Source organism: Mustela nigripes, chromosome 2 (genome assembly GCF_022355385.1).
Source record: "Mustela nigripes isolate SB6536 chromosome 2, MUSNIG.SB6536, whole genome shotgun sequence".
NCBI classification, from domain to species: domain Eukaryota; kingdom Metazoa; phylum Chordata; class Mammalia; order Carnivora; family Mustelidae; genus Mustela; species Mustela nigripes.
In genome coordinates this window covers 159695690-159719766 of record NC_081558.1, presented here as the reverse complement: position 1 = coordinate 159719766, position 24077 = coordinate 159695690, and the positions used below count along the sequence as shown (strand labels likewise).

The following is a 24077-nucleotide window of genomic DNA, read 5'->3' as shown; positions in this document are numbered from 1 at the left end:
TTCAAATGGCAACACATCTGGGCAACTTGTCTCATTTAAACATTGCTTCTTCTGCGGGCTCACAACTTCTTCCCCCCAGACCTGTGCTGCTGTATCTCCTCCCCCTTCTCCCCACTGTAGATGAGTCCAGATGTTAGAAGTGGGTGACTGCAGGAATATTCTGAGCGAGTGTTCTCATCCCTGGGGCAGTGTCCGCTCCCTGCGTACCTGTGCAGTCAGAAGTTTTCTGCGATTTCTATGGTATTGAAGCTGCCCTGGGCCTCCTTGGCCTAAGCATACCTCTGTCCTTCTGTCCTTGCAGAACATACCACAGACCTGGGTTTTCCTCGAAGTGCCTTTCTGTCCTCCTCCTGCCAGTACACCATGGTACCACTAGGAGGACTCCCAGGCCACCAGGCCAATGGGCAGCCCTGTCTCAGTGGCCCCAGTAGACGGGCCTGTGCCAGTGGGATCCATGTGAACAGGGGCTGCCCTGCAGCTGCCACAGGCTACCCAGGTGTGAAACCTCAACAGCACTGCCCAGGGGTGCCTCAGCAGGTAACGTCACCCGGGGAACGTGAGCACATGGGTGTCGGCTAGCACAGGGGAGTCGGGCTGCCTCCTGGGGCGTTTTCCCTTCTCGCCTCTAATCCCGGGCTACTGGGTCTGGCCCTCTTTCGTCAGGAACAGTTCATTCTCTTGAACACCAAACAGGAAAGTTACATGGACTCTGATGTGACCTTTTTGTTACTCTCTCCTTTGAGCAGCAAGAGGACACCAGCAGCCTGCTGAAGCCAACCATTCTTGGCACTGGATATGACCCCCCCAGTCACCAAAGTCCCAGGTAACCGGGCCTCTCCCATCCACAGCTTCTGCTTCAGAACTTGCTTTCTCATTAGCTCCTCAGACCCAATCTCAGTCACTAAGGGGAGTCAGGGAGGGGGGCATGTCTGACAACCTGCTCCACCAGACTCGTCTCCTGAGGAGGTGTTGTGTTTGCAGTTACAATGCCCTTCCCGCTTTGGGGCATGGGTTGGCCTGTCAGAAGTCCTTCCCTCACTTGGCTGGCCATAGCAGCCACATACAACTGGCTCTGTCCACAGGCCCCTAGACACCTGACTGCATATCCTTTCATGCACTCAGCATTTACATGGCATAAAATGGAAATAGACTAGAATTACCCACAGAAGTGGTGAACTCTCAGTGTTCAAAGGGGAGCTGTCCCTGCCCCGTCTGAGCCCTGACCAGCTCTGATGCCCTCAGACATGGAAGCAGCCAGGGCAGTGGGGATACAGGCACACTCTGCCTCCACCTCACTTTTCCATCTGGTCTCGTGCCTGCAGGGGTCCCCAGTCTAGCCCAGATGAGGGCTCTTTCTTATATACGCTGCCTGATGACTCAACTCACCAGCTGCTCCAGCCCCACCAAGACTGCCGCCGTCTCCAGGAGCAGCCTACTGCCACAGGCCAGTCAGGCATGAGGAACGTAACCCAGGGTCCTGGGCTGGAAGCAGCCCGGGACCCTCTTTTTCACCGAGGTTGGTGCGAGGGGCAGAGTGGGAAATTGCACAGGCTGGGGATGACATGAACTAGGTGTCCACAGCCCCGCATAGGCCTAGAGAACAGTCTTCAAAGGTGGTGTTAAGAGCCATCCAACAGCTCTTCTAGGGGAGGGACAGGGAGTGAGCCTGTTGTGGTGAACCAGGTGAGGCCGGCTCTACAGGGCAAGCTGTGTCCTCAAAGACTAAGAGGACAAATCCCCATTTCAGAGAAAGAAGCCCTTTTGGTCTTGGCATTTTAAAACCATTCACAAATTCCGGCCACTTCTCATCACACCAAGAGGCATTGTCTGATCATCCCAAATACCTTGCTTTGTTGGGTCTTGTCTCTTAATTAAGGGGTGGGATGATATCAGTCATTAAGCAGCCGAGTCTCACATCATCATCCTAACTCTGCTCCCACAGAACCTTAGCTCCAGGGGCCTCAGTGCACGCTGCCCACCCCATAGTCCTCTTTCGTGCCCGGCTCTTGGAAATCAGCGGACGCTTACTTGGGGCACAGGCTGTTACAGACAACTGGCTAATGCTTCTTAGATTCCATGGCATGAATTGTCCATTCTCATGCAGATCCTAGACTCTGTCTCTGGGAGATAAAATTCTAAGACAGGGACCTCCTAGAGCCAGACCAGAGCATCATCAAAACTGAACTCCATCTGGGCTGGGATGGTTATGCCCAGAGAAATCGTACCAGAGGGGTAGACTAGCAGCTTATATCTGGGAAGAACAGTGCTTTCTTCCACATTTCATGGGCTCAGCTGACTTCATTTGCCCCAGGGTATAGGCTTAGTGCTTAAGAGTCTCTGGGATTCCATCGCTGAAATGTGTAGGTGAGACATGGGTAAACAAGTGGCCCCCGCAGGTCTCTGAGACCTTAAATCAGAAATGCCCTTGCCATAGTTAATGTGTTTCTGCCTCTCTTTTAGGGCCAATGTAACCAACTCCCATCACAGAGACTGACCCAGTACCACTGAGCAACGGTTCCTGGTCAGTCTGGATTTTCATGTTTCCCATTTTTCTCTCCCTTCAGGGCCCCCGTGCTGCTTGGGCCTTGTACCAGTTGAAGAGGTGGACAGTCCTAACTCCTGCCAAGTGGGTGGAGGAGACTGGTGTTCCCAGCACCCCGCCGGGGCCTACATCGGGCAGGAACTTGGGATGCGGCTCTCCCCCAGCCCACCGGTGCATGTAGCTTTTGAAACACCACCTCCTACAATATAGGCAGAAACCAATATCCCAGAAAGACTATTGTTTTTAAAAAGAGAAAAAATTGGTATTTATTTTTCTATAATAGCCATATTTATATATTTATGCACTTGTAAATAAATGTATATGTGTTTTTATAATTCTGGAGAGACACAGAGAATCCTACCCATTGAGGTATGAGGGGGAAATCAAAGATGCCCTGATAACAGGATTCCACCTGGCAAGAGTAACACAGACTACGGAGGCAGCCCTTCACCAGACACCTCTGCCGCTGCCCAGGAGGCCGCACGAGGCCCCCAGAGAAGCTGCTGAGAGGAAGAGTCTTAGGCACATGGTCTGCAACAACGATGAGGGCAAAGCAAGGGCCCCAGTGTCACAGGCTGGAGCTGCTCGTGAAGACGGCTGGACCGGGTACTGCAGGAGACCTTTTCAGAAGATGCTGATGAGCACAGACTAAGATGTGTATTGTTCTATAAGCATTAACAAGCCTTCCAGAATCAATAATCTGTGGCAACCTATCTCTGTAAAAACAAACACTGTAACTAACTTCTAAATAAATGTTTAGTCCTCCCTGTAACCTTCAACTTAGTCACGGATGAGTCAGCATCCTCTTTAGATGTTAGGATTCAGTTCAAGTATTTGAAGAAAATCTCCACTTGTGACATCTCAGCTCTGGCAAGAGTTTGAGAGCTGGGAAAGGTAGCAGATGTCTAATTCTTTGTCTTTTTAAGTATTGTGTTAGTAACTGTTTAGTCCGAGAGGGAGACAGTGTGAAGCAGTTAAAGCAGCAGAATTGCAGGTCTCTAACTGAATGGACTTGAGGCAAAGCTTTGGTCACCCAGATAGGTGTGGATGATGGAGTATTTTCTCCAGAATGCCATTTAGTTAAGTGCTAGGCTGCACCTGTGGTGCCTGATAAAACTCAACTTTCCTTCTTTCCAAAGATAGACCGACATTGCCAGAGGAGTTGAATCATTAGTTGTTTAAAATCAACACTTACTTACGTCCATACAGCCACAGGATCAACCTTCATGCGTGCAACTGGCACTAGCTGGAGGCTGAAGCCTTGCACGGAAAGCCCTAATGCTCAGCCGTTCTCAGGAGGGAAATCTGTGTGCTGGGCTTCAGCAAAGGTGAGTGACAGATGCAGGGCGCCTAAGGCTGTCCATCTGGGTAGGAGTCCTGGGGCCAGACTTGCCCACCCTAGTCACACCGGGGAGAAACCAGCCTCTCGGACAAGTGCGCCCTCTACTGGCCGGAAGGGACACCGGGCCTGGGCTTACCTTGGTCCCATGTTTTTCTGTCCAACAGCTAAACTGGAAAAAGCATTCTCAGCGAGAAGTGACATGATCTTCAGAAAAGTTGTATTTAAAAAACATCTTAAGAAATAAAATGAAGGACTTTAAGGAACATGGAAATGATAGAAGAAATAAGTTGTGACTTGAGCCACGACCCTGCACTGTGGGCCCGAAAGTCACTTCCAAGAGTAGGACCGGGCCAATACTCTCAGTCTTCACTCAGCTAATCCAGGGCCTCTCAGAGCCGGGCTGTAACTCACCTCTAGCCCACTGGCTTTAAATTTTATTAGTTTTTCTTGCTCCTTGATGACCCCAGGCAGTTGTCAAAGTCAATTTTGGTGAACTTTTAAGGATGTGATATGTAAAATTGCTTTCTGCACAGCCCTGGAGCCATAACAATATTGAGTGGTTTTTGCTCTCAAAAAAAGAAGAAAAAAACTAGGAAAGAAAAAATCACTTCTAAGGCACACTAAATGAGATAAATACGCATATTTACTTTAGTCAATTGTGGGAAATGACAAAAGTTATCAGGCCTCTAAATTTTAGCCTAGAAAATTAAGCAGCTTAGATACTCAATTTCATTGTATTTTCTATTTCTTTAGATTCCGAGTAATTATTATAGTCCTTTTTAAAAGACTGATTCAGCCGGCAAGGACTTAGTAAGACCTACTGCGCAGGCGCTACAGAGGGTGCAGAGCCCAGCTCAGGCCCAGAGCCCTCTCTAGGCAGCAGTTCTCCAGGACAGGACAGCCGGATTTGGCAACAGTGAGCAACTGTGACACAGGGGCTTCACTTAGCAGCTGCTTTTTCTTCTAGTGTTGGGTTTTGAGGATACTGTGGGAAAGGGTTCAAAATAGCCACATTACGTTAGCAGTTGACCCAGAGGTAACGTGTGGATGGATTTTGGCCTCACTCTCGGAAGTAAGGCGGCTTTCTCTGAGACACAGCCAGAGGCAGAGAATAGTCTGATCAGGGAAGTAGGGGTGAATGGAAAGTTATCCCCTGCCAAAGCCGAGCCCTAGTGGTCTCCTTCTGTCTAAAGCTGAACTTCCCAAAGACTCTGAGACTATACTTAAGGACAGATTAAGACTAAGTCTGGAATCAAGTAGAAATGAAACTAAAGCTAGTTCTAGGTCTTGTCCAATTCAAAATAAAAAACTGAGTATTAACTAGATTATCAGACCTAGAGGATGAAGGCCTATTTATTGTGGATGTGAGTGGTGATTTAGTTCAATTTGGGGAGAAAAAAAATAACCCTGATCGGTTACAGAGTTGAAAAATTCAGGGTATCTTTGCCATGGCTCTTCCATAGACTCTAAAGTCATTCCTGCTATAGTTAGAATCACAGAATTTCAGAATGGGAAAGAGAGCTTATCCAAAACCTTCATTTGTCAGATAATAAAATGAAGCCCAGGAAGATTACGTAACTTCCCCTGGCTCTCACCACCATCTAGGGAATGGTGTCTCCCTGGAGACCAACCCCTTTCTCCTGGCAGTTGCTCAATGTGATAGGCAGCCAGCGAGGAACGGAAGCCTCCTGCCAAACAGCTAAGTGAGTGCGTCTGAAAGTTGCCCTTCCAGCTCCTCCAGCCAAGCCTCATAGGGCTGTGGCCCCAACTCCCAGCTTGACCATAACCTTGTGAGAGACTCTGAGCCCAAAGCAGCCAGCTCAGCTGCTCTCAGGAACCTGGGTGAGATAAAGGCCTGCTGTGTTAAGCAATGTTTGGGGGACCTTCGTGTAGCAATAAGTAAAACTCTCAGAGCTACAACTAGCACAAAAACCTTGAAGGGCACACAAGTTTAGGGCATACAAGAAAGTGATAGCAGGTGTCTCCAGCAGAGAAGCTACTTCACCAGAGTATTTAAACTAATGGGCACAAATTATTCAGTTCTCTTAAATAGGAACAGGAAAACATCTTTGAAAGGAAGCAAGTCCTATCTCCTGTGGAGAGACAGGTCATCAGGCTAGTCACAGGTTAGGAAGACGATGCTGCTGGGTCATGTTCTACGTTGAAGTAACATTGCCTTCCTCACCTTTCCTTCTCCATGACGGACTTCTACTCTGGGACAGCTCAGTAGAGAAGCTCATTCATATATATGGACCCATAGAGCTCTGAACCTAACGTGCTGAGCTCTGTTACTAACAGGGATCCAAATAGCAGGGAGATCATTCCCAAATGGGCACAGCCATCAGCCATGACTTCCCGTCACTGCTTACCCCCAAACAAAAAGGACAATCAAGTTGGTTTAAAATGTTAGGCACAATCAAAAGTGATGATTAGAGACAGTCTCTCAGAGTGATATAACCTATCAAGACTTAGGGATCTACATCAAAAACAGCAAGTGACTCCACTAGAACCCAAAAGAAAATGCAGAGGGCATGAAAAACTGTGGGAATACTTAGAACACCGGTAGAGCTGCAAACAGCTTCAGAGAAAAGCCGCCTTGTTGACCATTTTGCAAAACACACTCCTGCTCCATTCAGAGCTGAGGACTGCGCAGCCAGGGCTGAGCAGGAAGCTGGTAGTCTGCTTTCTGCCAGTCCCAAGCTAACCACTCTGTCTGCATTTCCTGCAGCCTGAGCCCTCAAATAACTGCTCTGTGAAGTCCACAATGTCAGAATTCTGATTTGCATCTCATTCGAAGATACTGCTGGCAGAATAGCTCATGCTTTTGTTTTTTTGTTCTCTCAGAAAACACTGAATATCAGTTTATTTTCCAAGGAAGGAAAGAAGCAAGTTTTCTCACAGCTTGCTAGTTTTTCCTGCCAACGGCTAAAAATTCAGATAAGCAAGAGACAAATTTCCTACAAGATATATTGCCGGTGCTTTCTTGAAGTTTTGCGATACATACAGCCTTCTGAGGCTCCATATTCAGTCCATTGGGTTCCAAACAGATCTAAAATGGTTCAGTTCAAAGGGAAATAGATGTTGGGGGCTAGAGTCCATTCTAAGATAACCACATTAGAGAAGAGTTATTAATACTATATGACTAGATCTGGTCTTAGACTTTTAAACAAATTCACTTTAAAATAATAGGACTATTGCAGCCAGCATGGAAACAGACTTCTGGTAAGTCGTATGTCGGAAATCTTGGATGGATTTGAGGAAAAAAGCAAACTTAAAGGCCCATGGGCTTCATCTCCCCTTGCGGAGGCTGAATGGGTGGGAGGATAAGGCCACCTTTCTTACGCAAGAGAGCAATCTCTTCCTTTAAGGCGGAAATCCTTTCTGCCTGCAGCTGGATCAATTCGGTGACCTTCTGTCTTGCCACAATGTCTGCTTTCCGAGGGCCCTGGAAGGCATTGCCCTGTTGAAAGAAAATACCTCCCTGCTTTAAGCATCACATGGAATGTGAAAAAATTCCCCATTTTTATGTTAGTGCTAATCTTACTGTCAGTTTAAATACCCATTGCTCCTTATTTTAAGGGGCCTTCAATTCTTCCACTGAAATCCCACCATTAGAAATGTGCCTCCCTGGCCTAATGAGTAACTCTTAAAATGAAAATCCCATTAAGTGAGCACTCTGTCATTCCTACTGTAGAGAGCTCAGCAGTGAAGCCATAAAGGATGGGGTACCCACCCCCCTTTCTCTATACAGCCCCTATTTTGTTTCCCAAAAAGGAAATCTCTATTTCCTCATCTGACTCCTTCCCTTGTCCAGTCAAATTCTGCTATGCTTCAGACATTACGTTGTTGTTGTTTTAATTTTATTTATTTGACAGCGACAGTGAGAGAGAGAACACAAGCAAGAGGAGTGGGAGAGGGAGAAGCAGGCTTCCTACTGACCAGGGAGCCCCATGTGGGATACAATCCCAGGAGCCTTGGACCATGACCTGAGCTAAAGGCAGACGCTTAACAACTGAGCCACCCAGGCGCCTCCAGAAATTATTTTTAAAGCCTTTGTCCGTGGACTAGATTAGGATTTCCTGCTTTGTGTTCTTCCAGAACATTGAACCATTAAAATTTATATCTGATTTTTTAGGTTGAAAAAGTAGCCATTTCATACGGTTCAACCTAGCTGCCTATGTGAGATCTTTCTTGCAAGATCTGGTGCCTTTAAGAGCTAGATCTCAGGAACATCTCACCACCCTCCGTAGCACCCATCCTAGAGCATGGTTCTTAAGTATAAGCTCAATAAGCTTTGAAAGCACATTAAAGGGAAGAAGGTGACACTTATGTAGTATCCATTCTGTCCTTAGAGGTCAGGCAGTTGTCATGTGACTTTGAAGGAAACTTCAAAGAATCACTGAGACAATCAGAGAACTATTGGCCCTGGCATCACAGGCCCACTCAGTTTGAAACCCTCAGTCATCACCTCCAGACCTCTTGTTAAGTGAGGAAAATGACCTTTGTTTGTTTAAGCTCCTCTCCACAAGGCTTTTGGCTACTTGTAGCTAAGCCCAGGCCTCAGCTCATGGCATCACTCCAGCTGCTCACTTCGAAGTCACCATAACTTGCCCTCATTTTCCTTACCATACCCAAAGTTTGGCTATTCTTACTTTGAAATGTCTGATCCCTTTTTGTTCTTGCCACCTATATCCCAATGCATGCCTAGATTGCTGGAAGAATAATAGCAATGGAGTCAGCTTTGGAAGTGGACAGACCCTGGTTTAAAAACTCAGCTCCATGCATGACCTCTGCAGTAGTTACTTAACTACTCTGAGCTTTGGAAAGTACTGTTTTGAGAATTGTAGTATGAGATATTCCATGTAAAGAGACTATACATGAAAATATATTACTTTAATACCATAAAAATTACCTATGTAAAGATAGGCATGGAAGGATCTGCTATGTAAAGAGACATACACTATTAATTTTCTTCCCCATTCAACTGATCTACTCAAACTCTTCAGACTCTTTTCTCCAATATATCTGGACTTATCAAAGCACATAAAATCAACAAGGGTTTATAACTGATTATATGAAAATCGTGTTTAGGCATTAACCTCCTGGACACTATCCTGACTCATCACTCAAAAATTCTTCAGTGGATAAAGGGCCCTTGATACTCAGATTTCTACTATCCTTTCATATGGAATTTCCAATGATAAACTTCCCAATTCCTCTTATTCATTCTTTCTGTGCTTAGGTGATTCTTGAACTCTAGCATGCCTCAGAATCTTCTGGAAGGCCTGTTAGAGTACCTGGCTGGGCCCCTCTCCCAGAGCTGCTGATTCAGTAGATCTGTGGGTGGTGCCTGATAATTTGCATTTCTAATAAATTCTCCAGGTGATGCTGATGGTGTTTTTCAGGGGACCACACTTTGAGAACCCCTGGCTTAGACCATTTCCAGGATGCTTAAAGAAAACCAAGGGAAACAATGGGCATTTTTGCAGATACTACTGTATTTTAAAACATGTCACATATGTGTTAGGTTCCTAGAGGTTCCTAGAGGACACTCACCTAGGTGAACCTTGAATCAGGTGAACCTGTATGAAATACACTGTCCACCATATACTATGTACTAAGTATTATGTCAGGCTCAATAAACCTTATATAAGAACAAGTTGATTTAAAAGAACAAGTTGAAAGCCATAAAAATAACAAGTGTTTTAATAAAGTAATAGGAGATCCCACAATTAAAAAGATACCCACCTTAAATCAAATGAAATAAACACATATTGGAAATGGGTATTTGTTATAAATTTAGAGATTATTTTGGTGTCATTTGTACCTAATAACCTTACCTCACTGGGACTAAGGCAAACCCCATAGATTAGTACATATGTAAACTCATGGCACTCAAAAGACATACAGTAAAGCTAATCCCTCAGGCTCACCTTTAAGTAGGTCCCAGCAACTTCATATCCTCAGGGACCCAGGTGGACTGTAAATGGTCCAAGATCAAGGTTTGTGTAAATGCCAGCACTTGACATTCTTATGAATAACTACTTTCACAGAGCTTCCCCAACTCTGATAAAGGGTCTGAAGGAAAGGAACATACCTGCTGGTTCTGTAGTGTATTCAACCGAGAATCAAGTTTCTTCTTTTCAATACATAAATCGTTCATCTGATGAAGCTTTTTGGTGTGTTCTTTTGTCTTCATCATCAACTCCCATCGCACCTGAGCAATCTTTTCCTGCCAGGGTGGGAGGATATAAAATGGGTTAAGTGAGTAAGAGAGGAAACAGAAAAATACATGCTCAGATTTGATCAAAACCATCCAGCAAATATGCATATGAAAAAAACACAATCGGAAATCGCTACGAAAATGCAACCAGAGCCAGCTGCATTGGCCCTGGCTCAATTAGAGAAAAGAAGAATGTGGGTATGCTCAAAGATACAAGGAGGTAAAAAAGATAGACATGGGTATCACTTCACTATTGAAGAATAAGATCAGTATGCATACTGAGTGCGCTATTCATTACTAAAAGGAAGAGTATTAATTTAAGCAGCAGACTTTCATATATTTTTCTTTCCCTAGTCTTGGCCCAAGATCCTCAAGTAGCCAGCTTGCATGGCCATACATCTCCTAAATGGCTTTCCTTTGTTTTTTACTGTTCCAAAAATTATTTTAGATTGCACATATTATCTCCAGAATTCCCCTGAAAATCTTGGATAAGCAAAGACAAGACAAGATGACATTAGGAACCTCTTTTCCTGCCCTGTCTACTGATGAGCTAAGATAGGAAACTGGAGAAGTCTTAAGGACTTGGGGGGCTTATAAAATCTTTATACAAGTTCCTGTCTTTGAATCTAGCTACAGTTGGGGCACTGCCTCCTCTCACAGCTCAGGGAACAATGTAGGCAGTAACATCTTCTAAGACCCCACCAGCTAAATAGTCCAAACTGGTTATAGAATCTATTACTTAGAGATGTTTTCTAATTTCCAGATCCAAAGGGCATGTAACAGCTATAGGGAGAACTACAACTGGGATCCTCAAAGCACAGCGGCTCCATCTCTAGCAATGTCAGAGCATTTATCTCACACTAATGGAAACCTCAAAATGGAATCTTGGTCATCGTCCATTCCATTTTGTCATATTTCCACGTACCCAGGACCCCAAAACCTATGCTGCTGCTTTCACCCCAAGACAGGCAAGTCCTTCCAAACAAGTGAATGGTCAGGATGCAGAGACAGGCTTAAGATCATGGGGGAGCCGAGGGGGGCCCACAGACTTGTCTCTGGCTACTCAGATGCTACTCAAGAACCACTGATAGCATTTCTTGCCTTGACCCACATTCAGCCAAGGTGGGTCACCTGTCCTCTCGGCCGTACCTCCCACATCTTCATTTCCTTTGCATTTGTTAGCTCCTTTCGAAGTTTTTTGATCTTTAGCTCTTCAAGCGTTGTGTTCACAGAAAGTGTCTGAAGGGCTTCTAGGTCTATCACACGGCCAAACTTGCTGATCATTAGTTGATGGACTGTTTCTTCCATTTCTAAAAGAAGACATCACTGTCTTAGTGTGTTCAATGGTCCCCACTGTTATTAAATGAACAATACTGGTAGCAACAACTTTCCGAAGAACAGCTTTTGCAAGAGGATGGTAAAAGATTTTATGTTACCAGTTGGCTTTTCCTCTATGACTCTTCACTGCTCTTTTCCTCACTTAAAATGCCCAATCCTGTGCTGTCTTTTCGTCTACTTGAAAACCCTGCATAAAGCAGACTCCGTTTTCCCCCAGCTGTTTCCACCCTCTGCTGTGGCCCTCCTCACACTGTCAAGGGCCCCAGCTGGACAAGGAACTCTTCAGGTTTGTTTTTTTTTTTTTTTTTTAAACGACTGATCTCTAAGCATCTAGTGTCAAGAACAAGCAGGCACTTAGAGGAAGTTTCCATCATACTCCAAGTAAAAACTAAAGTCTGAGTCTCGGGCGCCTGGGTGGCTCAGTGGGTTAAGCCGCTGCCTTCGGCTCAGGTCATGATCTCAGGGTCCTGGGATCGAGTCCCACATCGGGCTCTCTGCTCAGCAGGGAGCCTGCTTCCTCCTCTCTCTCTCTGCCTGCCTCTCTGCCTACTTGTGATCTCTCTCTGTCAAATAAATAAATGAAATCTTTAAAAAAAAAATAAAGTCTGAGTCTCAAACAATCCAGGCTCACTCTCATCTCAGTTCCCATGGACTACAATGTTCTTCCCCAAATAGCCACATGGCTCCCTCTCACCCACCTTCTTCTATTTTTTAAGATTCTATTTATTTGATGGAGAAAGAGAGAGAGTGCATAAACAGGGGGAATGGTTGAGGGGAGGGAGAAGGAGGCTCCCCACTGAGCAGGGAGCCCAATGTGGGGCTCCATCCCAGGACCCTGGAATCATGACCTGACCTGAAGTCAGACACCTAACCGGCTGAGCCACCCTGGCACCCCCGCCCATTTTCTAAAATCAAGTTATAAGAATCATTTCCAATACACTCAGTTCTGAAGGGGTAACCAAGAGCAGGTCATCGTCCTCTAACCAGGGAAAACCACACTTTACCAGTAAGCCACCTCTCCAGGGAGCTGTTCGTGGCTCCTACAGACCTGAGCACTCTCCTTTCCCTCCCTTCTTGATTTTTCTTCTTAGCAATGATCTCCATCTAACATGCATTACAATATATCTTACTTTTGTTCACTGTCTTTCCTCAACATGAGAACAGTGGAACTTCTGGGGATTATTCCGTATGTGGAGTCTGACTCCCCAAGAAAATATAATCTTGTAACAAGACTTTCTTGATCACTGGACTGCCCCCTAAGTGAAGTCTTGAAGGCCCTAAGGTATCAGAAGATGATAGAGTTCCGCAATGGTGTGCAGGTTTGTATCTGGTTATGGTTGAATATAATGATACAACTGACATGACTGCCATTGTGCGTGATCCAGGAGGGGCTGTTCATGTGTATTTGATATGAACATAGAACCCATGGACTTGTGTAATGTAGCAGCTGTGATAATCAGTGATGCAAAAACCACATGATGCTTAGATTATTTGCACATGTGTACTAGCCTGTGGCTGCCTGCTTGGCCTCAGTAAGAACCTTGAGACTCTCTCCAGCTAGTGCCCTCTGCCATGACAGCCTCATGTACTAGGATGTGGACTCTGGTTCTTGCCATTCCCCCTGTGGAGCCAGCCTCATGCCCTTCTCCTGATTTGATGAGGCCAACTAGAGTTTACAGGGGACATAAAGCCTTCTGGAATATTTTTACCACATGCCTTCTCCGTGGCCAAGAGCTGTGTTCTCCTTGAAATGAAGTAAACTTACCACTTCTCACCACCATGTTCTAGACTCTCCTTTTTGTTTACTGAGTCTGTCAAGGGAGGAAGGCAACAAAAAGCCAACTGTGGTGTTTCTCATCACTGCTAAGCCTTTGTTCTCTGGCCTACAGAAAAGGAACCTACTCCTAGTTCTACTTTCAGAATCAGGAGAACTTCAACCAGATTCACAACTTGCTTTTCAGAAAATGGGTTGAGGGCAGGTGGGGAAAAGAACTGAAAGTTGCTGAATAAAACTTATACCACATGGAATTATTCCCTTTTATTTCCATTAACACTCTAAAAATTTGCATATTTCATTTCATCTTCACACATTTTCCCAAACTTAGAATTTACCCAAACTGAAACAAGCTTCTTTCTGTTTTCACACTAGTTTATTCCTTGATTTAATGAACAGTACTTTCAGATATAAACAACATTCATGGTCTATCGAAGCCAGAGGAATGAGAAGTACGTGAGAAGCACTAGAACCTCAAGGATTACACCTGACAAAACTGCGTGTCTCCAATCAGTGTTATTTAAACATGCAGTGTTAATGTGTATTTTTTTTTTAATTTTATACTCCAGCCACCCATGAAGGCAGAACCATCAATACTCATTGGAAACTGGCCTCTACAAATTCAAGCAACCTAGACTGGTTGACTAGTTGACCACTATTGGCTTCCCATTTTTTTTCTTTTACAAATTAAAATATATGTATTTTTTATTCAATTGTGGTAAAATACATAACATAAAATGTATCATTTTAAACATTTTTAATTGTACAGTTCTGTGGCATTAAAGTAGATACTAAGGTATTGGCAATATTGTTGTTTTTAAAGTTGGAAACTTCACAACGTACACTTTCTGTTCTAAATACCAAATATTCAAAATGTATTTTAAAGGGTAGTAATCTTTATACTGTGCATCTTATAATATCCACCACAAATCCAGATAGATTAAAAATGCTAATATGAAGAAGACTACTAATAGGGAAACTATGGATAAAATATCTTTATGATCTCAAAACAGGAAAGGATTTCTTAAACAAGACATATACAGACACAATGCACAAGCCATAAACATTGGTAAAATTAACTATATTAAGATTTTAAATGTTTATACCCCAAAGTAAAAAGGCAAGTCACAAACTAGAAGGAATCTGAAGTGCCTTAAAAGGCAGAATATAAGGCGCCTGGGTGGCTCAGTTGGTTGGGTGTCCAACTTCAGCTCAGGTCATGACCACAGGACCCCGGAATCAAGTCCCACATCAGGTTCCCTGTTCAGCGGGGATTCTGCTTCCTCTACCCTTCCCCCTGCTCATGTGTGCTCTTTCTTGTGCTCTCTTCTCTTTCTCAAATAAATAAATAAAATCTTAAAAAAAAAAAAGATTATAGTAAGAACTCCCTAAAATCAATAAGAAAGCAAGAAGTAGAAGTAAAAAAATGGTAAGGTTTATAACAGGCAAGTTACAGAAAGGGAAACACAAATAAATGGCAAATAAATGTATGTGAAGATGTTTAACCTCACCAGAATCCAGGACACATGAATAAAAACCACAGTGAAATACAATTTAACATCCACCAGGCTGGCAAATATATTGAAGTCTGACAGCATCAAATGTTCCTGAGAATATAGAGCCTGGGCCATCCTCACTGACAGGGAAGTGGCAGGTGGTTGAGGGGAGGGTTGAGATAAAATGGTAAAAGCCCGTTGGAGGGCAGCTTGGCAATATACAGGAGTGCCTGCCAGAAATGCATAACACCCCTCTACAACCCAGACACCCAGTCCTGGGGATTCACCTTCTCACACGCACAGGGAGATGTGTACAAGAAGGTTCACTATAGCTCTTTAATCATGAAAAATTAGAAATAGCCAAAATATCCATCAACAGAAGATTGAGGAAAAAAAAAAAAACCCAACTCAGAGTCCTACAATGGAATATTGTCATGGCAGTTAAAATTTTAAAAAAATAAAGTGAATAAATTACAGTAGTACGGATACCTATCAAAAATCCGTTTAATGAAGTGAACTGCAAAATGATATGAATAACATTACAGTTAAAAACAAGCAAAATCATTCTATATGTTGTGTGTGGATACTCACATCTGCACGTGTGCTCACCTGCCAGCCGACCCTGGGAAGGGTCCTGCGGAACACTATTAGAAAAAGGGGTGTTCAGTTGCATCTTCCCTGTTTTGAATTCTTAAACTTGGTGGCTAGTACCTAGATTACGTTACTCTATATTTCATCGTGTGTTAAGCCTTTTAAACTTAAGAGAAATAGTTTCCACGATAAAGGATTTAGTCTTTGAAAACAAGAGGGTGACAATTCAGTGGTCTTAGGAGAAATGGTAGCTAAGACAAGAGAGTGTTTCCTTGCTCTCAGTGGTTCTGATTCTGTGATTACTTACTGTTTTCAGAGTTAATTCCCTCTCTTATCAAGATAGTACTAGATAATGCAAGGACTGAGTTACTTACTGCTTATAGTTTTTGCCATCTCTCTCTTTTCTCGGATAAGCTGTTTGCGCCTCTCCCGACATTCCTTGTTAAGTTTTTGCTGCTTGGAATTCTCCTCATGGAGCTGTATGATTCGTTCTTGCAGGCGTCCCAAGGAATGGTTAGAAAAGACCAAGGTTCCAGAAAGATCATTAGGAATTTCTCCAAATACTACATGCTCTACCTATCAAAAGCAAAACAAAACCAAGATCGAACTAAATGTAAGATCATAGAAAGCACTTCCTTTTCTGTCCTTGTTTAGGTCATTGCCTTCGGACCTCTGTCATTCCCATCACTGAGTAAGGTAAAAGCTGGAGTGGCCTTCAGATCATAAGCCACATCATGTCCCTGTATAGACAGCAAATCTTCCCCCAGACTATGCCTAATATCTGCTGCATCACCACGGAACAAACCACCATTTCACGGTGGGTGTACTATGCAAATCGCTACATAAAGTCAAACCAGTCTGGGTCAGGTTACACAAAATATATGTGAGGCCGATCCAAACTTTTCCTTCTAAAATACAGCTTTCTCTCTTCACTTGACAAAATGGGGTACGAAATGCATCTCTGCACCTTAATATAAGCTGTAATGCTAATGAGTGTGGAAATGAACAAAGAGGGCAGAAAGAGAAAGGATATTTTCCTTTTGTCTTGCCCTCCCTCATTAACAAGCAGAGCTTATGACAATTCTTGCATGATTAGTTCATCTCTATTTGAAGATGGTGTGCAAAGGGATGTGTGCACAAGATCCAAGATTTTAACTTCCCAGCTATTCCATTCTTAAGTCATAAGCTCCCTGGGGCACCTGGCTGACTCGGTCAGAAGAGCATGTGACTCAACCTTGGGGTCATGAGTTTGAGCTTCACATTGGGAGTAGATACTCCTAAAAAAAATAAAAATAAACTAAAAAAATAAATTCAAAAAAATTAAGTCCTAGGCTCATTTCCTCAGACCTGAAACTTAACTGGGCTTTGGAAGTGATAATGGGCCATCAGGAAATATGTATGTTTGGCTATGACTCTCTCACAATAATCTGAGAATGGATAAGAAAAGTTGAGGTGTCATTATTCAGGTAGAATCCTCAGCAAAGGGTTGCACTTCTTCCCACGAGTGGCCCAAGATTCTTTTCTGGGAAAGCCTGGGTGTGCTGGCTCTTCTGCTCGGACAGGGTGGCGCACAGTCTCCAGACCCATCACCTGGTGGAGCTTGAGTGGAATCACCACGAGCAGTTCGTTCAGCCGCTGCTGCTTCTCCCGTTGGTAAGCCTCCAGGGCCTCCTCTGCTACATTCAGGTTAGCGGCCACAACTTTTACCTGCGGAAAGCCCCAGGTGTGAAATGTGGTAAATGGGGATAGATTGGGAGATGAGCAGGACCTGCTCTGTTGGGCTACAATTAAATGAATGTTTGTAGCCCAGGAATGTGTATGATTTTCTTCCTGCTAAGTCACGATCCACACTGCTTTCTCAATCAATCCTATGTCTCCAGAGTAGTAAAGGTCTCGTGACTAAGAGTTCAGAAGGCATGTCCTCATCTCCCTTTTATTTTCTGCATGAAAAGCAGCTCTCAGCATGGAATGTCTTTGTCAGGATGGTGGGAATCTCACTAGGCCATCAATGACCTCAATAAACAAAAGGAAAAAGCCCTTTAAAGGAACAAAACTACTAACTACGGTACTCATGAAGCATGTTTTTCATCTAAAAAATTTGAATTTTCCAAATCATTTTCTACTTACAAGAAGCAATCTGCCAAAAATATTTGTGAGTATGAAGTCTTAATGATACTTTCCAGCCACAATGCACTCAGCCAAAGGATGAAGTCAGAAAGGAATTCTCAGAAACACACCATTATTGACTGTCTACTATTGCTACACCATCTGGGGTGTGAAAAATGTCCTCACATGTGTTGTTTTATTTAATATTACAGTGAACTCCTGCCAGGTGTCCCAATTAATGGGGGGCATCTGTGATCAATTAAATAAGCTCAAGATATCCACTGATCTCTTTGATAAAATTGGTAATTGGGAATCTTATCTAAGGGATGTGGTCATAATTTTGGATCTAATACTTGTTTCATGTTCCTCCTTTTGCATGTGCTGATGCATGTACCGTTTGCTGCCCATGATGACCCCCTGGAATCATACCACAGGCTTCTGGACCAACCCCCAGATAGAGTCTAACTGCCACACAGCCTGCCACCCCGTATCAGCAGGAAACAGCCAGAGAGATCATTGTCCCATTCTCTGGGGTTAGGATTAGGGTTGCTCTTCCAGGCAGAGGAATGAGTAAGGGACAGGCAGGGCTAAATAGGGAGAGATACATGTGATTAGTCTCACAGAAATGTAGAGGTGTGGGGAAACCAGAGAAAAGGGGACAAATTGGACCACCCTGTCCTAGGTGTGGAGGGGTCGGGTGTCTTTTTTATGATAATCACCAGTGACTAACAAAGAATAACCAGACCCTAAAAAGGAAGTAAGCCCCTGAAGGTGTTACCACTAGTATTTGCTCAGTGGTGATATCAATAGAGATGTTAAAAGGACTTAAGTTCCCTGGTTAGCTTTCTAAAAAAGACCAACCCTAGGGGCCCCTGGGTGACTCAGTGGGTTAAGCCTCTGCCTTCAGCTCAGGTCCTGATCTCAGGGTCCTGGGATGGAGGCCCAGCATGTGAGGAACCCAACCCTGCTCAGCAGGGAGCCTACTTCCACCCACTTCCCCGCCCCCACCCTCCCCGGCCTGCCTCTATGCCTACTTGTGATCTCTCTCTCTCTCTGTCAAATAAATAAATAAAATCTTTAAAAATAAATAAATAAAAAGACTAACCCTAAAGGCCCTCAGTAGCCACCCTGTCAGGACCCCTCTCAACTCCTGAGAGCTTTTTCTGTATCTTCACTTAATAAACTTCTATTGCTTTACTCAAACACACACACAAATATATATATATTTAGGACTATGAATTAAGCAATGTTGCCCTAGGAAAGAGTATCTAAAAGAGAAAATTAGCAAATAAGGCAGAAATCAAATCCATCAACATAATTATACCAGAAGTTTAGCTTTATGGTCTCCAACATGAGATGCCCATCCCCCAGAGGGTAAATAAAGTGATCTTTTAGGGCACAGAAAGGAAAGATCAGTTTCTATTTATTTTTAATTTATTCTTTTTCATTTCTGTTTTTGTGACTGTTTCCTAATATATAAAATATATTAGTAGAATAATTCATGGATATTATTTGTAAATAAATATACATGTATTGTATATAATTTTTTTTTTTACTTATAGAAGTATATAATAAAAAGTTTGGAAATCAATGATTTAGATAAAGAAAGGCCAATCTTCAAAAGAACCAATGGCCCCCATCACAACTGTGTTTGAAGAGGAAAACCTTAAAATATAACACTTAAAATGTTTAGGGACACCTGGGTAGCTCAGTCAGTTAAGTGTCTGCCTTCAGCTCAGGTCATGATCCCAGGGTGCTGGGATCCAGCTCCATGTTGGGCTCTCTGCTCAGCAGGGAGTTGGCTTCTCCCTCTGCCTGCCACTCCCCCTATTTGTGCTCTCTCTCTCTCTCTCTGACAAATAAATGACATCTTTTAAAAAATGAATAAATAAAATGTTTCTTCTCTGGGGAGAAAGCCTAACTCATGTCATTTCTATGAAACAGCAGTACAGTAGCTGGGAGGGTGGCTAGCACACTTGGAAAGGAGAAGTAAGTAAGTATCTCAGCATACTTTTTTGGATAGTGTATCATGTTCCTTTCTGAGGTTATCGATAATTTTCTTTTCTTCCACTAAGGCCTCCTCAATGTCCAGCCTTTTCTCTCGAAGTTGAAGGGCCAATTCAAAAAGACCCACATCGCAATCTGAAAAGACAGTCAAAATTAAAAGAAACCCTTACTGGTTATGGAACGTACTGATATTAGAAGTAGGGATTTTGGAGCTTCAGAATTAATAATGACCATCTGTGGGTCCACTCTAGCATACTTTCATTTCACTTCAGGCTCCACCGTTCCAGGTGAAATTATTAAGGACATAAGTAATCCTGATAGTAATTCTGATACCAGCACTGATATTCTAAGCAGTACCATGAGTCAGGCTTTCTGTTTAGGCATTTCATTTACATTCTCTCTCTCTCTCTCAAGTCTCCTAGGCCTTTGCGAGGTAGAAACTGTTGTTTCCATTTTATAGGTGAGGACCTGAAGTCTCAGAGAGGTCATGTAGCTCATAATGTGAACCAATGCAACTCAGGTACAGTATCTCTGTGTTAATTTCCACTATATCACACTACAGTCCACCAGGCAATTGATAAAGAATGTGAAAGTAAGAGTACTATAGTGGAATTTGGAAACCTGAGTTCTAGCCCTAGTTCCCCCTCCAAACTAGCTGTGAGACTTTTTTCAGGCCATTTAATCCTACTGTAAACAAGGATTGTTTACAAGGATCCTGCTGTTAACATGTTGTATTATAATCTTTTGAGCTCTATTTTACTCATACATACGATTTTAGGAAGAATCTTACAATATTAAAATAAGATTTAAACTTTATTTGAAATTAAGCTTTAAAATTTAATTTAAATCCATATAAAGTGGCTACAAAAATAAATTTCATACCAAAAAGAAGTTGTCTTTTCTTTACTGGACTAGTCATCTATTGAGACTGGAAGAATATTGGTCTGGCTACTTCAGACTGATTTTATCAGTGAAAACTGAGAATATAAATTGCTAAACATCTCCAGGAAACTGGCACAAAGTGCCCTTACAAAATGGATTTTAAATATAAAAATCTGAATGGGTTTGTCAAAAAGATAAAGCTTTGTAAAAAAAAAAAAAAAAGTGCACATGCACACACACTACAATCTGTTATCTCTGCATAATTTGACTTTGAATCAACCATAATTTATCTGCAAATTATTCATCATTCATAAATGGCTGCCTAAGGGAAAAGAAATTAATCATCCAGAGAGCCAAATACAAGTATTCATTAGATTACTTCATACAATTTCAACCACGCTTCCCTCAAATTTTATGAGACAACTGAGAATCCAAAAAAGGATCTCCTTGGTATTATCAATCCATGTTCACACTTCACAGAGAACAAATGGTTTTATCCAACTTACTTGTTGGGCAAATAGAATCATCAAAAACTTCATCATCAGATCCAGACTCATCTTCATCACTCTCTAAGCTAGATTCTTCTTCACTTGATTCATCACTTTCTTCATCTTCATCTAAGTAGAGAAGAAGGCATTATTAACATGCAGAGAAGTCCCTGTGTTAAGCTAAATCTCAGATTTCAAAAAATAAAGGTTTTCTTTTCAGTGAGTCAATGGGAAGATAACGGCTAAGGCAGGCAATTAGTGAAAGTTTTAGAAGAGTTTAAGATGCCAAAAAATATATTACCTAAAGAAATCTACAAGTTCAAGGCAATCCTATCAAAACACAAATAGTATTTTTCACAGAACAAGAATGAATAATCCTAAAATTTATATGGACCCACAAAAGACCCTGAAGCCGAAGCAATCTTAAAAGAACGAAACTTAAGGTATCACAATCCCAGATTTCAACATATACTACTATACTATAATAATTAAAACAGTATGGTACTGGCACAAAAATAGACACATAGATCAAGAGAACAAAACAGAGAGCCCAGAAATAACCCCACACTTAAAATGGTCGCTCTATGACAAAGGAGGGAAGAATACACAATGGGGAAAACAAAGTCTGTTTACAAGTGGTACTGGGAAAACTGGACAGCTAAAAGAATGAAACTGGGCCACTTTTTTTATACCATACATAAAAATGAACTCAAAATGGATTAGAGACCTAAATGTGAGACCATAAAACTCCCAGAAGAAAGTTGGCAGTAATTTCTTTGACATCAGCCATAGAAACATCTTTCTAGATATGCCTCCTACGGAAAGAGAAATAAAAGCAAAAATAACTGTTGGAACTACACCAAAATAAAAAGCTTTTACAGAGTGAAGGAAAATCATCAACAAACCAAAAAATGAACCCAATGAATAGGAGACAATATCTGCAATGATAGATGCAATAATGGGTTAACATCCAAAATATATAAAGAACTTACACAACACCCAAAACCAAACCAAAACAAAACAACAACAACAACAAAAACCCCACAAATAATCTGAATAAGAAATGGACAGAGAACCTGAATAGACATTTCTCCAACAGATGGCCAACAGACATGGAAAAGATGCTTAACATTACTCATCATCAGGGAAATACAAATAAAAACCACAATGAGATATCACCTTATATTTGTCAGAATGGTTAGATTCAAAAAGACAAGAAATGACAAATGTTGGCAAGGACATGGAGAAAAAGGAACCCTCACACACAGTTAGTGGGAATGTAAAGTAGTGCAACCACTATGAAAAACAGTATGGAGGTTCCTCAAAAAATTAAAAATAGAACTACCACATGCTCCAGTAATTCCACTGCTGGGTATTTACCCAAAGAAAATGAAAACACTACTTCAAAAAGATATATGCATTCTTACGTTTACTGCAGCATTATCTGCAATGACCAAGGTAAGGATTATTACTCAGCTCCCAAAAAAGAAATGAGATCCTGCTACTTGCAACAATGTGGATGGACTTAGAGGGTACAATGCTAAGTGAAATAAGTCAGAGAAAGACAAAGACCATATGATTTCACTTACACAGGGAATCTAAAAAAACAAATAAAAGAACGACAATAACAAAACAAAACAAAACAAACAAACAAAAAGCCAAGCAGAAACAGAATCATAAATACAGAAAACAAATGGATAGTTTCCAGAAGGGAAGGGGGTCAGAGGGATGGGCAAAATGGGTGAAGTGGAGTGGAAGGCACAGACTTTCCAGTTACAGAATGAATAAGTCATGAGATGAAAGGTACAGCATAGGGAATATAATCAATAGTATTATATTAGTGTTACATGAGGACAGATGCACTTGTGTTGAGCACAGTATAACATATAGAGTGGTGGAGTCACTATGCTGTACACTTGAAACTGATATAACATTATGTGTCAACTATACTTCAATCAAAAAATTATTTTAAAATAATAATAAAATTCCACAAAATAAAATAACCAAGTAAAAAGAAACAAACAAATAAATAAATGGTTGGGGACCCAGGACCCAAACACAAATGCCTGAGGAAGGTTGTTCAATTAATTTCAATGCACTGAATCAAAGAGGACTGAGACCAAACTGCCAAGCTGCTTCTGCTGTGACCCACCTAACACACACCTGGTTTCATAGGCCCACAATTCCTAAATCATAGTACCTTGGGTACTATGAAAGAAAAAGACTTTCATAACTTATCTGAAGTAATGCTATTTACTAGCTTTATTTAGTCGACTTAGTGTGAATATTTGTACGGCAAAAATATTAAGGTGTTTAATTTAGAGATCGTGCACTAAGTGTTGCTGGGGGTGTTAGTTGACAAAGACTCTATCCTTTGACCAACCTTGAGTCAGGCTCCTCTGAGTCCATAGTGGACCATGAGCTCAGTCCTTGACCCATTTAGTCCAATTTTAGAAGAATCCTGCTGAGTCAGTTTATTAGTCACCCCTTAATACCTGATCAGATTCTTCCTTAATCCTTACTCTCACTATCTTTTCACTCTGATCTTCAGTAAAAATTCTGTTAGCAAAGAATTATCCAGCCTCTTAGTAATTTTCTATCCACTGACTCCCAGTGGATAGAAGTAGTGCATATAAATCTCTACTTGGATATAAATCTCTACTTGTCCTTGTTGTATTCAGAGTTGAGCTGATCTCTCTACCCTATTATAAAATCTCGTTGTAGTGGTGCCTCTGAATAAAGTCTGCCTTATTGTTCTTTAACAGGTCCATGAATGTTTTTTTTTCTTTAACAGTGTCATATATAGGGCACCTGGGTGGCTCAGTGGGTTAAGCCGCTGCCTTCAGCTCAGGTCATGATCTCAGGGTCCTGGGATTGAGTCCTGCATCAGCCTCTCTGCTCAGCAGGGAGCCTGCTTCCTCCTCTGTCTCTCTGCCTGCCTCTCTGCCTACTTGTGATCTCTCTCTGTCACATAAATAAATAAAATCTTAAAAAAAAAAAACCAACAGTGTCATATATAATATCTTTTATAAAATATAAGAAATATAAAAAATACTAAAACATATCTGCCCCCAAGAATTCCACATAAGGGATTACAGACCTCTTCCACACAGCTCTACCCCACTTTCTTTTAAAACACATTGAAGCCATCTGTGAACCATAAATCACCAACTGGCAATTTCTATTTTACAGAACATTAAATTAGAAATAAGAGATAAACCTTATACTGTTTAGAAAATTTCTTAAATTTAAGATCTCTATTAAAATTACTTTGAGTGGTCTGTACTA

General features: G+C 42.1%; 2 protein-coding genes across 5 annotated transcripts in view; one reads left to right on the top strand and one right to left on the bottom strand.

Moving 5' to 3' along the window:
* Positions 1-3321, top strand: part of BOC (BOC cell adhesion associated, oncogene regulated) — a 67527-nt gene extending 64206 nt beyond the window's left edge. For all 4 annotated transcript variants that reach the window (XM_059391965.1, XM_059391963.1, XM_059391964.1 and 1 more), the window contains 4 exons: positions 302-537; positions 747-823; positions 1323-1516; positions 2565-3321. In XM_059391965.1, the coding sequence (XP_059247948.1) occupies positions 302-537; positions 747-823; positions 1323-1516; positions 2565-2752 (695 nt within the window). In that variant the 3' untranslated portion in view covers positions 2753-3321. The remainder of the gene's footprint in view (positions 1-301; positions 538-746; positions 824-1322; positions 1517-2564) is intronic.
* Positions 3322-6632: 3311 nt separating this feature from the next.
* Positions 6633-24077, bottom strand: part of CFAP44 (cilia and flagella associated protein 44) — a 153369-nt gene continuing 135924 nt past the window's right edge. The window contains exons 29-35 of the mRNA XM_059391961.1: positions 20808-20918; positions 19424-19554; positions 16897-17013; positions 15681-15882; positions 11257-11417; positions 9982-10116; positions 6633-7344 (exon numbers count right to left, since the gene is read on the bottom strand). Of these exons, the coding sequence (XP_059247944.1) occupies positions 7156-7344; positions 9982-10116; positions 11257-11417; positions 15681-15882; positions 16897-17013; positions 19424-19554; positions 20808-20918 (1046 nt within the window). The 3' untranslated portion in view covers positions 6633-7155. The remainder of the gene's footprint in view (positions 7345-9981; positions 10117-11256; positions 11418-15680; positions 15883-16896; positions 17014-19423; positions 19555-20807; positions 20919-24077) is intronic.